Source organism: Pinus tabuliformis, chromosome Q (assembly GCF_031772625.1).
Source record: "Pinus tabuliformis cultivar Carrire ecotype Pingquan chromosome Q, CPIR1, whole genome shotgun sequence".
Classification (NCBI taxonomy): Eukaryota; Viridiplantae; Streptophyta; class Pinopsida; order Pinales; family Pinaceae; genus Pinus; species Pinus tabuliformis.
In genome coordinates this window covers 1,070,315,913-1,070,330,941 of record NC_142296.1, presented here as the reverse complement: position 1 = coordinate 1,070,330,941, position 15,029 = coordinate 1,070,315,913, and the positions used below count along the sequence as shown (strand labels likewise).

The following is a 15,029-nucleotide window of genomic DNA, read 5'->3' as shown; positions in this document are numbered from 1 at the left end:
ACGTGATGTCTGGGGTCAATGAGAATTAAACCTGGCGGCGATCCTTATACCTGCATCTACCATTTCTGTGTATTTCGCCATCTCGACAGCTCCGCTGATAAATTGGATTACAAGTCTGAATTTGGTTTTGGCATATGAGATTTCTTGTTGGGATATATTTTTGGACTAGTATTTAAATGTGATTTTTTGGAAAGTTTTTCTGATTTATTTTCTAATCTAATTTATTTAGAATTTGACCAGATTTATTGGAAAAAAATAAATAAATAAAATAAACTAAAAAATTTGCCCATACTTTTTTAAAATTTAACAAAAATTCATTAAAAACAAAAATTTGACAAACAATACCCAGATATTTCTTAAAATACTGATCCAATTAAAAACACAGTTTAAACTGATTTGTCCATAATTTTTTTATATAGATTCCGGCCAAAAATCTACCCACAATTAAAGACTACTATACTTTTTACAGGAATTGACTTCCGTTTTGGAATGAGCACACGAGCAACTTGCCCACCCACCTAACCAAGTTCAACTCGCCAACTAACCAAGTTGTGACAGGTTAATTTGACAAACTGAGGCCTGTAACTTTTTTTCAGAGAGAAAATCATCATGTATATTATATTAAGAAAATATAATGAGCTGTTACATAAAAGGCCAAAAATCTAGCCGTCAGATCCTGATGATAGTGCTGATGATGATAGTAGATGGGGACATATAGATGTGGATGTATTGAGCAGATAAAAAAAATGAGCTGATACAAAAGAGGTCCAAAAAACCATAACATAGATCAAAACATGTTCATGATAACCATCCAAAAAAGAGATGATTCTATGAGAGAAGATCCGCATAGACTGTAAGAAAAACCAGAGAGAGAAGAAAAACTATCAAACGGAGGCCTGTAACTTTAGCGCCCACGTTCCTGGTATCTTGGAAAATTGATTGAACATTTCCATTTTCACATTTCTTATCAAATTTCTTTAAATTAATCTATTTACTGCGAGTATGAATTTGGGTCTGTACATCTGAAGGGGAGTGTCGTTGCTCACTGTTCCACTGAATGGAGCCTTTCAAAACACTTGTTTGGAATGAGTCCACGACGTGAGGCACAAGTACCATCCAACTAACCCACGCAACAAAATTCAGACAAGTTGTCACACGTATTGCATGCATTTCTCATTACTTTATGCACGCCCCCGGCCCCCCACGTTTCTGGGATGCCGAAAAATGACGACGCCTTTAATTATTTCCACCACAATTTTTTTAATATGTATGCCATTGATTGTGCGGCACAAATGAGAAATGAGAAACGAGAACAATGAGTTGTTAATGTACGATGAACGAATTTGAAACAAATGTGCATCTGACGATTTCTCTGTTAAATATAATAAAATTTAACAATAGACGACTATTGATATTCTTCTTTGAAATTGTGAAAATAGATCTTCAAATTCTACGTCGAAGCGAGATGAAGAGAATAAAGCAGAAAAATATACGAATCCTTTAGAAGGGTGGCCACCTCGAATAGAGATGAAGAGAGTAAAGCAGAAAAATATACCCATTCTCAAGGAAAAACTGTCGCTAGAAGGGCTGCCACCTCTACGGTAAGGAAGGAAAATTTTGGAGATGACGTAATTAATTTCATTAATTTAGTTAAGTTAAATTGTAGATGCGTGTCTATAGGCATAGATATGGATGCAAATGAAAAAACACAATTATGGTAAGAGGTTTAAATCTTATCGTGTACCCTAGGCCCCCCCGGGTTAGTTGTAAGCTATTGGGGAAGGGGTGCGTTATAAAACAGGGAACCATTGATGTTGAATCCACTCCAGTTTTTGGGAATCCAAATCTAAATATAAGAAAAAATCATAAAGTCACGGCCCAATGAGATCCATGTGTTGGAATTGACATGGCAAGTGCCATGGGGACTCGGTAGTGGTCACATCGATGCCATGTATGGGACTAGGTGATGTGAACAACTTGTGTTGACATGATAGAGCCACGTGGATGCCACATAAGAGCCAAGATGATGTAGACTACTTGCAATGACATGACAAAGTCACATGGGTTACTTGTGGATGACAATGGGAGTCACTTGTTGATGTGACATTATCTAATTGGTTAAAATTCAATTGAGCATAATTTTCAATCCAGGAGTCAGATTGAGATAAAATGTATGTCACTGGATACGATGGTGGTATCAAAATTTTAATTCCACAAACTTTAGAAAATGGAGGTTTTTATGACCCCATCTTCATAATAGACCTTGGAGGTTGATTCAATTGTATAAATAACACCTCTTGCAACTCAAGATAGTACACAGAGATGCGATGGAGTGTTACAAAGTGGTATGAGAGCTAGGCTCAACACTAGTCCTTTAGAGATAAAAATAGAAGATCTTATACAAAGTGGTATTAAAATTTATTCTAATAATTTATTTGTGATACACACACACACATTGCCAAGAAATGTGGGTTCATGGACGAGTACAAGACATGTGCGTCATTTTTTCAAACAGGGTACGTGGGTTCGTCAGGGATATATTATAATTTATATGTATTATATATTTTATAAATTATAATATATATGAATTTTGAAATCTTCCAACTTACAACAACAAAAATAAATCATTTAAGGACTTAAACATGAACATTCACTTTGAAATTTCAAATTTGATATCAACTGAAAATTGCAATTTACATATTGATGTGAATCATGATATTAATAGATATTCGAATCATAAGTATATGTCCATTTTATACTACATTAAAAAATTTCCTGAGGCATTTCCAAACATGAAATAGAATTTTCAAATTTTCAAAATTCCAAAAAAACTGAACAATGAACAAGATTAGGCTTCTTTAAGCCATGTCTACAGTATACATGTCATCAACATCATTAAGATCTTCAGCCAACAAGCTCTCTAGGGAGGAATCACTCTAATATGGAGCCTCCTGCTCATCCATAATAACTGGAGGTAGCTCAATAAGACCATTTGGTTGTGTGTCCTTGTCCACACATGTAGCAACATCTGTGTATTGGTCCCATCTCGTGAAAGGACCCTCCCTGTACGCTGGGTCTTTACACGATATGAGACAAAGTGTACTATGAATGTATACTAAGTTTTCAACCTTCTTTGATCCCAACCTATTTCTCTTCAATGAATGGATGAAAACATATGTGCTCTAATTCCTCTCATAAGTTGAGGAACTAGCTACCTGCCCAAATGATCGTACAGAAAATTGTTACGATAAGCGTCAAGACAATGTTTTTTTTTTTTTTTTTTGACATTAACGGTTATGGTTTTTATTTAAGGCGGCAAACTGCCTGCCGCTGGCGATTACATTTCAGAAAGGAGATAGGTCAAAGCTGCACCTTGCTGTTCATGTCTGAAGGAGAGAGATCAAAGCTGTTCTGTCAAGCTAACGCCGAGAACAGGATTTAGCGCCACTACGAATCATTACAGAGCCTTAGATTAATAGAAGAATCCGCTTAGATGAGTGAGTTGCCCGGCTGTGAGCGTTGAAACAACTAAGGTCAACAGATTTCTTTGGACCATCCCTGTACCAGCTTGCAATCGGGCTTAAGAGGATCATCGGTGTCTGTACAGGTGGCTTGAAAGTCTTCATCGCACAAAAATGCGATCTTTGAAACTACAGAGCAGGTGCCTCCATAATGGGATGCAGAGCTTTAAGAATGTTCAGATTTGGGCGGAAAACATTGTGCTGTTGCTGGGTAGATTCAGGTCTGGAACTGAGATGACTTTAGAGGAGAATTGAGGATTTGATAAGAGGGCTGTCTGACCTGAAATCAAGACTTCTTACAGCTTTGAAACTTCCTTGTAGGAAGGACCAGGGAGGCAGAGGAGAACAGAGCATTGAAAACCTTTGGATCAGAACCAGCAAATCGAACAGCTAGAACCTTAAGGAATAGGACAGAAGGATTCCCTCGAATTAACCACCAGAGCTCTTCTGTTGCAGAGGGAGCCAAGGTTGGCCTCCAAGTCTGCTTGAGAGTTGAGCCCCCTTAATATGTGAAAAAATGAGATTTTCCTGAACTTTGGCAGAAGAAGTTGAATTTTTTTGATAACAGAGGCTAAATGGATCTGATGAGAAGTCTTATGAGAAGACATTGCCTGGATTATGAGCCTAGAGTCTCCAAATACACAGAGAGAGAGGATGTTTTGATTAATTGCCAGGTTCAGCCCTTGCCACAATGCTAGAGCCTCTGCTCTATTATTGGTTTCGCTGCCCAGGCCCCAGTGGAATAGCAATTCTGTTGCTCCTCCAGGTTTCAAGAGAATCCCTCCACTGCCTGCCGCCCCAGGGTTTCCTTTAGAAGCCCCATCAAAGAACAAACAATATTCATCCAAGGTTGATCTCCACTTTATAAACTCCTGTTCCTCCAGTCTGATCTCCCAGTTGGCATGGATAGGAGCAGAAGGTGTGGATCTTTCGTTCAGGTTTGGTACCAGCTCTCGGAGCCAATGCTCCTCTTCTTCGACTAACTTCAATTCATTCCTGGATGTGGAATTGGCCTCCAAAGTCTCGGCTAGCAGAGCTTTGATTTTAGAGATTACCCGTGTAGGATTGCAGCTTTCTCCTCTGAAAATCCTATTATTTCTCTCCAACCACAGCTTCCAGCATATAAACTTGGGGATCCACATCCAGCTTATTTTGAGAAGACCTTTTTTTTTAAGGCAAAAGGGAGATTGAATGACCCAGTTTCGGAACAGATTAGGAGTGCTTTCTGGCAGAACAAAATTTGCTTGGTTTAACCTCAGAACACCCCTCCATACTACCTGAGCAAAGGGGCAGAGCAGCAACAGATGATTTACATTTTCTTCAGCAGCCAAACAAAGTGGGCATCTGGAGGGGCCTTCCATCCCTCTTCTTCTCAAATTGTCTCTGGTGAGGATGCTATTGTGCGCAACAGTCCAGCAGAAAAAGTCAATTTTGGGGAGAGAGGGGAAGTCCCATATAAATTTCCAAATAGCTGGGTTAGGAGGAGCATAAGGGACAGCCAGAATTCTTTTGTATCCTTCGGCAGCTGTGTAAGAGCCTGAGAGGGAGCCCCAGCCTCTTTTGTCTTTAGAGTTGGCCTTTGAGGGGGACTTGCCTTGAAGCAGATCCAGCAGAAGTGAAGCTTCCCCCTGCAACATATGAGGAATCTCTCCCAAATTCCAACTGTCCCAGAGCCTATCAGTATCGTTCTTCCAGGTGGAAATGTCCCATAAGGTGCACAAGTTGGAGGACTGAAGCCAAGCTCTGATATTTTCCAGCCCCTCCACTTGAATCAAAGGTTGGTCTCCCAGAATTGAATCTTCCCAGATTTTAATTTTCCTCCCATTACCTGGGATCCAGTAAAGATGCTTGCTGAAATGCTCCATAGCATGGCTGCAGAGATTGAAGATTGGAGATCCTTTTAAGGTTCTTGGAGGCCTATCCAGGCATCTCAAGCGTTGTCCTTGGTAGTATTTCTTCCAGATGACTCTTTTGCTCCAACTAGATTTACCGGAAACTAAGTTCCACAAGATCTTGGTTCCCAAAGCGAGGTTTTGAGCAGCCAAATTACGAAGATGGAGGCCGCCTTCCAGAAGAGGTTTCTTGATGGTCTCCCAGTTCACTAAATGGATCCTTCTGTCATTGTTGTTTCCACCTTCCCATAGAAATCTTCTCAACAAACTGTCCATTTTGCTGAGAAAGGATTTGGGGGCGAGGAGGACTGAGTTTTGGTAAAGCGGCATACTTATAAGGACTAACTTCATCAATATGACTTTTCCTGCATTATTCAGCCATGAGGCACCCCAAACTTGGATTCTGTTCTTTAACTTATCGAGCAGCGGCATCCAATGGGCCAGTTTGGGTTTGGATTTGAAGATTGGGATCCCGAGATATTTAAAGGACTCCCAATTACGATTTCCATCCATTTCTAACAGCCTTGCAATGTCAGACAGCTCCTTAGTCGTGCAGTTCCAGCCATAGATTGAACATTTCCGATAGTTAATTTTGCTTCCTGAGGTCGATTTGTAAATGTCCAGCTCCTTCTTAAAGGATCTGGCAGAGATCAGGCTGGCTCCTCCAAGCAGCAAAGTGTCATCTGCAAACTGAGCATGGTTGATATCCTTCACCCTCTGAGTCGTTCTAAGGCCAGGAAGAATTTGAGTCTTCTGATTGTGATCAAGCTGGAAGCTGAAAACCGAGGCCTGAATAGCATAAAGGAGAGGAGACAAGGGACAGCCTTGTCTGAGGCCTCTAGAGGCTTGGAAGAAGTCTGATGAGCGGCCATTGACCAGAGGAGCGATCCATGGCGAGGCAATACAGGCTTTCACCCAGTTTATGAAATCGGAAGAGAAACCTAGATTCTTCATTACATTGAACAAATAATCGTGTCTTACCCTATCGAAAGCATTGGCCAGATCGAGCTTTATAACCATACCTTTCTCTTTCCTTTGACAACTTGAGTGGACAGCTTCTTGCACCAGCACAATGTTATCCAAAATCTTCCTTCCTTTTATGAATCCACCTTGATTTTCAGGGATGATGGCTGGCAAAATATTCTTTAACCTGTTGACAATTATTTTGGAGACCAGCTTGTAGCTAGAGTTGCACAATGATATGGGCCTAAATCTGCTAAAGTCGGCAGCGCCTTTCTCCTTTGGGATCAATGCTAGAAATGCCGAATTGATGCCACCGCCCAGCTTTGCACAATTTTGGGATTTTCTGACCATTCTCAGTAAATCTGTTTTGATTGTCGACCAGCAGGCCAAGAAGAACCTAACAGTGAACCCATCAGGACCTGGGGCTTTATCAGGGTCCATAGAGTCCAGAATATGCTTAATTTCATCCAAGCTGATCGGAGCAGTCAGCATGACATTGTCCGAATCCTTAACGCTATTGGGAATTAAATCCATTGGATAGACCTGGGGATCTATAGGGTTTTCTTCAGGAGCTAAATAAAGATCTTTGAAGAAAGAGTAGGCTGCTCTCTTAATGCCATCAAAATCCTTTATAACTGTGTTTTGGTATTGTATCTCAGAAACTGTTTTGAATTGCTTTCTGGCTTCGGCTTGCTTGTGAAAGAATCTTGTGTTCCTATCTCCGGACTTTAACCATAAATTTCTAGATTTCTGTCTCCAGAATTCTTCCTCCTCCCTGCTGGATTTGTGAACCATTTTTTGCAGCTCGATTTCTTTTTGAAGAAGATTTTGAGTTACAGGACTAATCTCCATTGCTGTTTGATGGGCAGCAAGGATGTTGAGAGATTCTTTTCTTTTGGCAGTAGGAGTTTCCAGTCTTTTTGCCCACTCCTTAAGACTTCTTTTTAAAACTCTAATTTTCTCTTCCCACACATAAAAAGGGGAACCATGGACAGGCCTATTCCAGGCATCCGAAACAACATCTTGAAATCCTTCTTGCTGTATCCACAGAGGGCTGAACCTGAATGGAATGGGGCCTAAATTGCCATCCAGTGATAGCTCAAGGAGGATGGGCTTGTGGTCAGAAATGAAGTTTGGAAGAATTTTAGAAGTGGCCATTAGACCGCAAGTCAGGAAGGAAGAATGGACAAGGAATCTGTCCAAACGGGCAGCTATATGGTTTGGGGCTAATCTTTTGTTGGACCAGGTGAATTTGCCTGAAGTTGGTTTTATATCCTCCAGGTCCCAACCCAACATAATATCTTCAACCCATTCTCTAGCAGGGTCCCTGACAATGGAGCCTCCCTTTTTCTCGTCAAGAGCAAGGGTGACATTCAGATCCCCTGCAATTATAATATTTCATGGATTTTGATCTGAAAGAAAAGATTGAAGCGAGTTCCAACAAGATTTTTTTTCCCCTGGCAAAACTGGAGCATATAAATTAAACATACTTACTTGTTGACCAGAATCTTTGTGACGGAGCTGAGTGAAAAGCCAGTGGGGATTGCTTTTTTCTTGAATGAGATCATAAATGGAGCTGTTCCAGAAGGTGGCTATTCCACCAGAGGCTCCTCTTGCACTTACCGCTCTTCCTTGACCTTTTTGCCAAAATACTTTACTGGAATGGAGGAGAAGGGATTCCTCCAGCTTAGTCTCCTGGATGAGAAGGATTTCAGGCGAATATATTCTCACTATGTCTTTGACGGCTTCCTCTTTCAACCTGCTGCCTAATCCTCTACAGTTCCAGGAGACGTACTTCATTATTTACTGATTTGGGGGATTGCGGCTCCTTTTGGAGCCCTGTTACTCTTGTGCCCAGATCTCGTATTCATCATTCCTTTGAGGGTTTTTTGAGAACCTTGGAGGACATCTAGATAAGTTTTTTCCTCCCGTTGTTTCTTCTTGGATTTCCGGCCCCTTGTCGATTTAATAGGAGTGACTTGCGAGTTATCTGTTTCAGAATCTCTCTCCTCCGAGTCCTCCTCATATTCGGAGGCAAGGCTGATATGCTCTTCATTTCCTTCTTTCCCCTGTTGACCATCATCAACTGGGGGAGCCGATGATTCGCCTTCATTATCCTTCACTTGCTTCGACTTGTTTCCAGTTTCCTCTTGTGTCTCCATGGTCTCCACCTGATCTCCTGAGGAGGAGCCATCTTTGAAATCAGCATTGGGCTTTGGATTAGATTGAGGTTTCCCCAGCGATGCAGAGGTATTCTGCCCCGGGGGTTTTGGGACAGCCTTTCCCTTTTTAATTTCTTTCCATCCTTCCTCTTCAACCGTGGTCCCTGCTGAAGCTTTTGGGCAATCACGCTGGAAATGTCTGTGCTCATGACAGGTTTGGCATTTGAACGGCAACTGCTCATAGTCCAGCTTCTGATAATGCTGCCATTCTCCTACTGAAAGCTTGACCGCTTCGGGCAGACTGGCTTCCAGATCGACTTCCACGCAGATTCTGGCGCATGTGTACTGGCCCTTATGGTCAGCTTTATCAATGAAACGACCCAGCCCATTTCCGATCTTCTGCAGGGATTGATAGCTCCAGCAATGTATCGGGAGGTTAGGAAGGCGAACCCAGACCGGCGCCTCTTTAGGGACATCTACGGAGGGGTCGAAGTCGGGGCTCCATTTATTCAGGTACAGACCTTGATTTCCCATAAAATACGGCCCGTTTCTGAACACCAAATCCCGATCTTCTTTGGTTGTAAACTCAAAAATGAAGTAGCCTCGTCCCACAGCATAACAGATCACATTGTTTTTTAGCTGAGGTCTCCAGTTCCTCTGAATCCATTCGTCCGTGATTTTTGTGGATGGCCAGCGGCCCATAAACTGCCCTACCCGGCCTCTATCCGCCAGAGCCAGGGCGATTTTGATCGGTTGTTCCTCTGGGAGATCAATCTCAGGGATCTCTTCCAGTTTCTTAATGAACTTCGGCGCCTCTGTAGATTTGCGTTTCTTCCCTTGCTGTTTTAACAGGCTACTAAACGCTTCTGCTGAAGAGACTGGAGGGGTGGGAGCGGCCTCCCCGCCCCCTGGACCGCTCATGGCTGCGTTCGATGGCGGCTGTGGCTCTGGTGCGGCTCCTCTGTGCAGCTGCGCGCGGCTAGGTTTTTTGGGATTTCAAGACAATGTTAAATATGTAAATTAAATTAATTAAATAATACAAAAACAAGATGAGAAATTAGAGAAATTTGAGGTCAAAAATGGCTCTCAAAATAAAAATGTACAACAAAAATCAACTCTATAAGAACCAATAGGATTCAATATGATGATGTCAACCACGAGGGATGATTCACCATTTTTGGAGTAAAAAAGTGAAAAGGTAAAAAAAATAAAGATAAAATAAGAAAATTATTTTTTCAACTCATATTTTCAACTTATCTCCCTACAATTTTACTCAAATTTCAAGTGGGAGCACTCGTTGGATGAAAAATTTAATTTTTCATCCAAGGAGTACCCATGTTGCATATTTTTAATGGACCCTACTACACGAAAAATGTGAAATACATGAAAAAACGCTATTGCAATCACGTTTTTTTCATGTATTTCATAGTTTTCGTGTAGTAGAGTCCATCGAAAGTATGCAACATGGAGTGCTCTCGCTTGAAATTTGAGTAAAGTCATATGGTGATAAGTTGAAAATGAGTTGTCTCCAACTTGATGAGGTTATTTAATCTTATTTTATTATTTCCACTATTATTATATAATATTTCTTAAAATCATACCCATTTTAGACCTAAACATTTATCTAATGACTACTTATATGTCCAAGTAATCGTATCGCAAATTGTTGCAACTCATAAGCATCAACACCATGAAGCCAACATCAATCAATCAGATCCTTCTTCTTGCACCTATCAATCAAAGCATCATGTGAACCAAAGACACCTCGGCCACATGAAAACTGGGCAGATTGAGTTCGTAACTCAGAGGTCTATTCTATAAAATCATAGATTTTTTAATATCAGCCTTAAACCCTTTCACCACTTCTCTATATTGGGAAGGAGGTCTCCTTCCTGTTATGGGATCAATAACATTTTGGATTAACACATAGGTTTCCATGTGAAGTGGCCCATGGGGTGTTTAATTTATTCCACTTCTCATGTGTAAATGATATCAACTATGTCCATAAAGTAGGATCTTTCCTATCTATAATGGATTGAATTCTCTCGCGCATAGAGTTCATGTTTTCATGAATCTCACTGTTGTAGCGACTACAACCACCCTCCAAAATTTTGTCTTCGCTTTGTTTTGGAGCCTCCCTACTAAAATCTCGGCATCTTATCTTGCACCTCCCAGGTACTTGTGCTTTCATTGAGTTTTATCTTTCACTTTATAGCTTGTGTTTGCTTTCTTGCTTTGTCGTCTAACCACAAGTTGGCCTCTTCACTCGATTGCAATCTAGTTCTACGCTTGCCTTGGTGATCTGCACGATCCAAGAGGGAAACCAACCTTGATCTTAGGAAATGTGCAATTCAAGACGATAGTGAGCTTCAGCTCTAGAATTACGCAGACCCAGTTAGCAACTTGTATTCAGCTGGGAAACTACGCAGAGCAGTCCAAGCCAGCAAGTGAGCCTTCAACTCCATAATTGCGGAGAGCCAACTGACAACCTACCTTCAGCGGGGAAATTGTGCAAAGCCTAAGAGATAGCCCAGAGCCACTCAGCCCAATAATTGTGCAGAACCTACTGTGCTCAGAAACTGCTTAGTGCATGAACCATAGAGTTGCACGGTCCTTCCTAGAACTGCGCAATCTTTCCAGGTAGTGCATGGTAGTTTTCCCGAAAATCAAGAAGCTAAGAGGAAAATCATCCCTAGAAAAGTGGGGATCTATTATTAGTTTCTCGAAGGTGACACATTGCCATCTTTAGAAGTTTCTACCAAGTGTCGTTGTTGTCCTTGATCTCAAGCATACACATCATGAACTCCATTTTTCTCAAATCTATGTAATGGATACCTCTAGAGCTCACTTATACATTCGATCATCAAGCTCTAGCTTCCTTAGGAGATCAAGGAGCCTTCGGAGCATTTCCATCGCTTTTCAGGGTGAGTTTTGCTTTTATTGTCTTTTGCTGATTTTTCTGACGCTTATGTCTGTTTAGCTTATGAGAGTGTCGTTTCACTCATTTTTTTAAACAACCGTTGGTGTTTTAGTTTGTTTTAACCTTTAGAAGTGTTTTTTGAAGTTATAGATTGTCTTTCTCAAGTGTCGCATGAGTTTTCCCATTTTGCACCAACGGTCGTCATTGTGGCGACTCCCTTCACATGCTTCGTGTTCCTTCAATTTGATCCATTGTTGCACTTGTTTTACATGCATACATCTACACTTAGCCAGATCTGCACTCATCCTTGCATCATGCTTCAAATCTTCTTGTTTGCACACTCCCCATGGGTAGATCTGGACTTCCCTTGCCTGAATCTCACACTTCATTACATGCACTGCGTAATCTGGGAGCTCAAGGCCTCTACCTTGGCTTATGAAATTGCGTAGAGCATGTCTTGGGTTGGCTCCAATTGCGCACTATGAAGTTCTAGGAGCCAGTCTCCCAGCTTGGTCACTAATATTGCGTAATGCACAGTCTTTCCCAGGCCCTGCCCCAGACTAAACTATGCATTGCACAGTTCTAGTCATCAAGCTTCCTCACTAACTGCCCAGACTGTGCAGTGCACAGTTCCCACAATTAGTTAGTCACCCTTGTCAATCAAAATTGCACAATTCCTCTCATCAGATGCCCTAGTTGTTGCTTGATCACGCTGTAAAGTTAGATTTGTATGATTAGCCTAATGTTTGCTTGCCATGAGTGTCCTTTATGTCCCATAGGTACAACACTCGCAAAGCGCTTCTCTCCAGTAGTCATTGTACCAAGGCACCAAAGAGAGTTGTTTCAAGAGAGACCGCTGAAAGCATTGCTGGAGAAGTAGATTGAGCAAACACTAATTAACTTGCCAATACATGCGGACACTCAACTGTTTATAGAAAATGAATCAACATTAACATGGTAGCAAAACCAACAGTAGTGGCAGAAGACCACAAGCCCGTACAAGATCAGGGAAAGAGGAATTTGTTGACATAATGAAGGGAGAACAAAGTTGCAGAGAAAAAGCGTATTCAATCTTCATGCAAGCAACTTTGACAATAGAAGCAAAAGGAAGCACATGACACAAACATCATAGCAGAGGAAGAGAGAAGAGCAGAGCTCGTAGGTAGAAGAATTGAGATCGCAACAATCAGAACAAGAATTGAAGGAAGAATTGCAGATGAGAAGGAGAGAACGGAAAAGAAGCAAAAATAGGAAGAAGAACAAAGGCAAGGCGCAATGATAGAGAAAATAGTGCCAATACAGGTTGATGAGCCGAAAAATCCAATAGTCGAGGAAGAGAGTGAACAGATGCAGGTTCCCTCACCAAAGCTAAGAATAAGAAACAAGTCCGGTTAGAGGTCTACATGTACATGGAGCAACTAAGGTGAGGGGCCACTAAGGATGAATTGGAGTTGAGTGCACCAAACATGTAGAAGCACACTGGTGGTCATGTCTTGGTCTGCACCATGTTGCACATGCTTTAGGACAAGATGGACTCAGGTTCCAAGACCATATGTCTGGATTCCATGGAAGCAAGAGTCTTCTTTCAGCAAGACAACATCAAGTAGTTTGGGGACATCATAACACATTACCAAGCTTGGCATCAATACATGTCCAAGAAGCATCAAGTGGACGTTTTCGAGTTGGTCTTTCCCCAAACTCCAGAGTCATAGTGTTTTGTCTTGTTAGGCTGTCTCTAGCCTATTTTGTCTCATATGGGTACATGTATGTATATTATTAGTAAATATGTTGTAAGTGAAATTCCAAGTGTCACTAGTGGAATGTGAACAGTCACTATGTAATGTAAAGAGTTATTTGTAAAGAAGTTGAAGAGTCATGAGGGTAGTCGAAGAGTCACAAAGGGGGATTTCAAGGGTCACCCCACCCTTTGTTATATATAGAACCTCATAACTAATAGCATAGGATTTTGGGAGCCAATATTTTGGTTGGGCATTGCTTAGAGAAGGCTTAGAGAGTATTATGATGAGCCTTGGCTTCTCCATAACCTAGAGTGAGCACATCTCTTTGGAGGAGCAGGCGGTGTTGATTGTATTGTTCCACTATTGGGGCTGGTGATTGTCAATGGTGTATGTATGGATGGAACTTTCACTTAATAATATAACTAAGCCAACACGTTTTCATGCATATGTTGTTATTGTAGTTCGACTATTCTAGTTACTTTAGTATTGTATGTTATTTAACTGATGCATTTGTGTATGAACTATTTTGTATGAATATTGTTGGAGACGTGTTGTTGTATTAACCTGTCACTTTGGATTGTGGACTATTTTGCTTCCACCTTGTGATGTCATTTCGCTTGTGTGTTCCTTTAAGGTTGCATACTATTATAGGCTTCTAAGGGACACACTTTTTTTCCCCTCTGTGTTTTAGAATCCCTATGCATCTCAATTGACTCACTACAAGGTCCCACATTTGCTTCCGACAAAGTTATCATACTTACCTCTGCGCGCTAGTACGATCAAGGCACAACTTTACTACCCATTGTTGTGACTCCTAGTCCAAACGGTCTATGGTCTAGTTAGGACTTCTTACCAGGGAGATCCCTTGACATGTTGGTAGGTCCAGCACCGTAAAACATTTTGGCGCTGGAAGGAGGGCTAGATGACAAGTTGAGCCCTCAAAGTCTGTTTTGAATCTCTACACATCATTCATGACTTACATTACAATCTCAACTTCAAAATGTTTTTCTCATGCACATGATTTCGAAGTGTCGGAGGATGTCATCGATGACTTGTCACAAATCAAGTACAACAGTGAAGTCGAAGAAACCCTGTTGAGACACAGAGTTGCCTTCTTAGGCTTCTGTCAGAGGAATGAAGTCCCTTCGGATAACATTGCCTATGGGTTGTTCACTTACACATTTGAAGGGCATGTCGACCAATGATGTCGCACATTGCCGACAACTTTGTTCACTTGTTTTATCACATGATCAGAGAGATAATCTGTGTTTTCTATTTTTATGATCGTAAGGCACTCAATAATTTGTTTTTGAAATTACGAAAAGCACCTGATGAATCTATTGTGCAATTTTGGGACCACTTATGTAATCTCACTTTTCAAATCCCTGAAGATGAAATTGATTAGAAATTTCTCAAAGAAAGGTTTTAGTATCTTCTTCAGGTATCTAAAAATCTGCAGGAGTTAGAATCTTTTGAACCTCTCCCAGCATACCTAAGTGTTAAAGCTTCAAAATATAATACGGATAAGGTTGTTGTCACAAGTGACCCTCTGCCCTTCTCATCAAACAACTCTAGCTCTGCAGGATGAGGTGGGAGAAGTTGCAAACCCATCTATTGAACTGTCACATCCTCCCACCCCACCTGCTATGGATATTTGTGTAGATTTGGACTGCAACCCTTATGGTTGTCACAAGGTCTTGTCTTCTCAACCTCTGTCCTCTAGTTCCTTTGATCCTCTAGATTGTACTGTGTTGTGTTCATCCATTCCAAACTCCATATATGTTGTTCACGAGGATCAAGTTATTGATGGAGTTGGTGTTGAGAAGCCAACC

General features: G+C 41.2%; 1 protein-coding gene across 1 annotated transcript; it reads right to left on the bottom strand.

Moving 5' to 3' along the window:
• Positions 1-3,919: 3,919 nt before the first annotated feature.
• Positions 3,920-8,176, bottom strand: LOC149223232 (uncharacterized). The gene is made up of 3 exons (XM_089387839.1): positions 7,867-8,176; positions 6,564-7,758; positions 3,920-6,395 (listed from the first exon to the last, which is right to left on the bottom strand). The coding sequence occupies exons 1-3, from the start codon at positions 8,174-8,176 to the stop codon at positions 3,920-3,922; spliced, it is 3,981 nt and encodes a 1,326-aa protein (XP_089243965.1).
• Positions 8,177-15,029: the final 6,853 nt, after the last annotated feature.

Coding starts and splice junctions, on each gene's coding strand:
- LOC149223232 (XM_089387839.1), bottom strand. CDS start 8,176: ATGAAGTACGTCTCCTGGAACTGTAGAGGATTAGGCAGCAGGTTGAAA. Junction 7,759..7,866: donor AGATTCTGGTCAACAAGTAA/GTATGTTTAATT, acceptor TTATAATTGCAG/GGGATCTGAATGTCACCCTT. Junction 6,396..6,563: donor TCCAAAATAATTGTCAACAG/GTTAAAGAATAT, acceptor TGCTTTCGATAG/GGTAAGACACGATTATTTGT.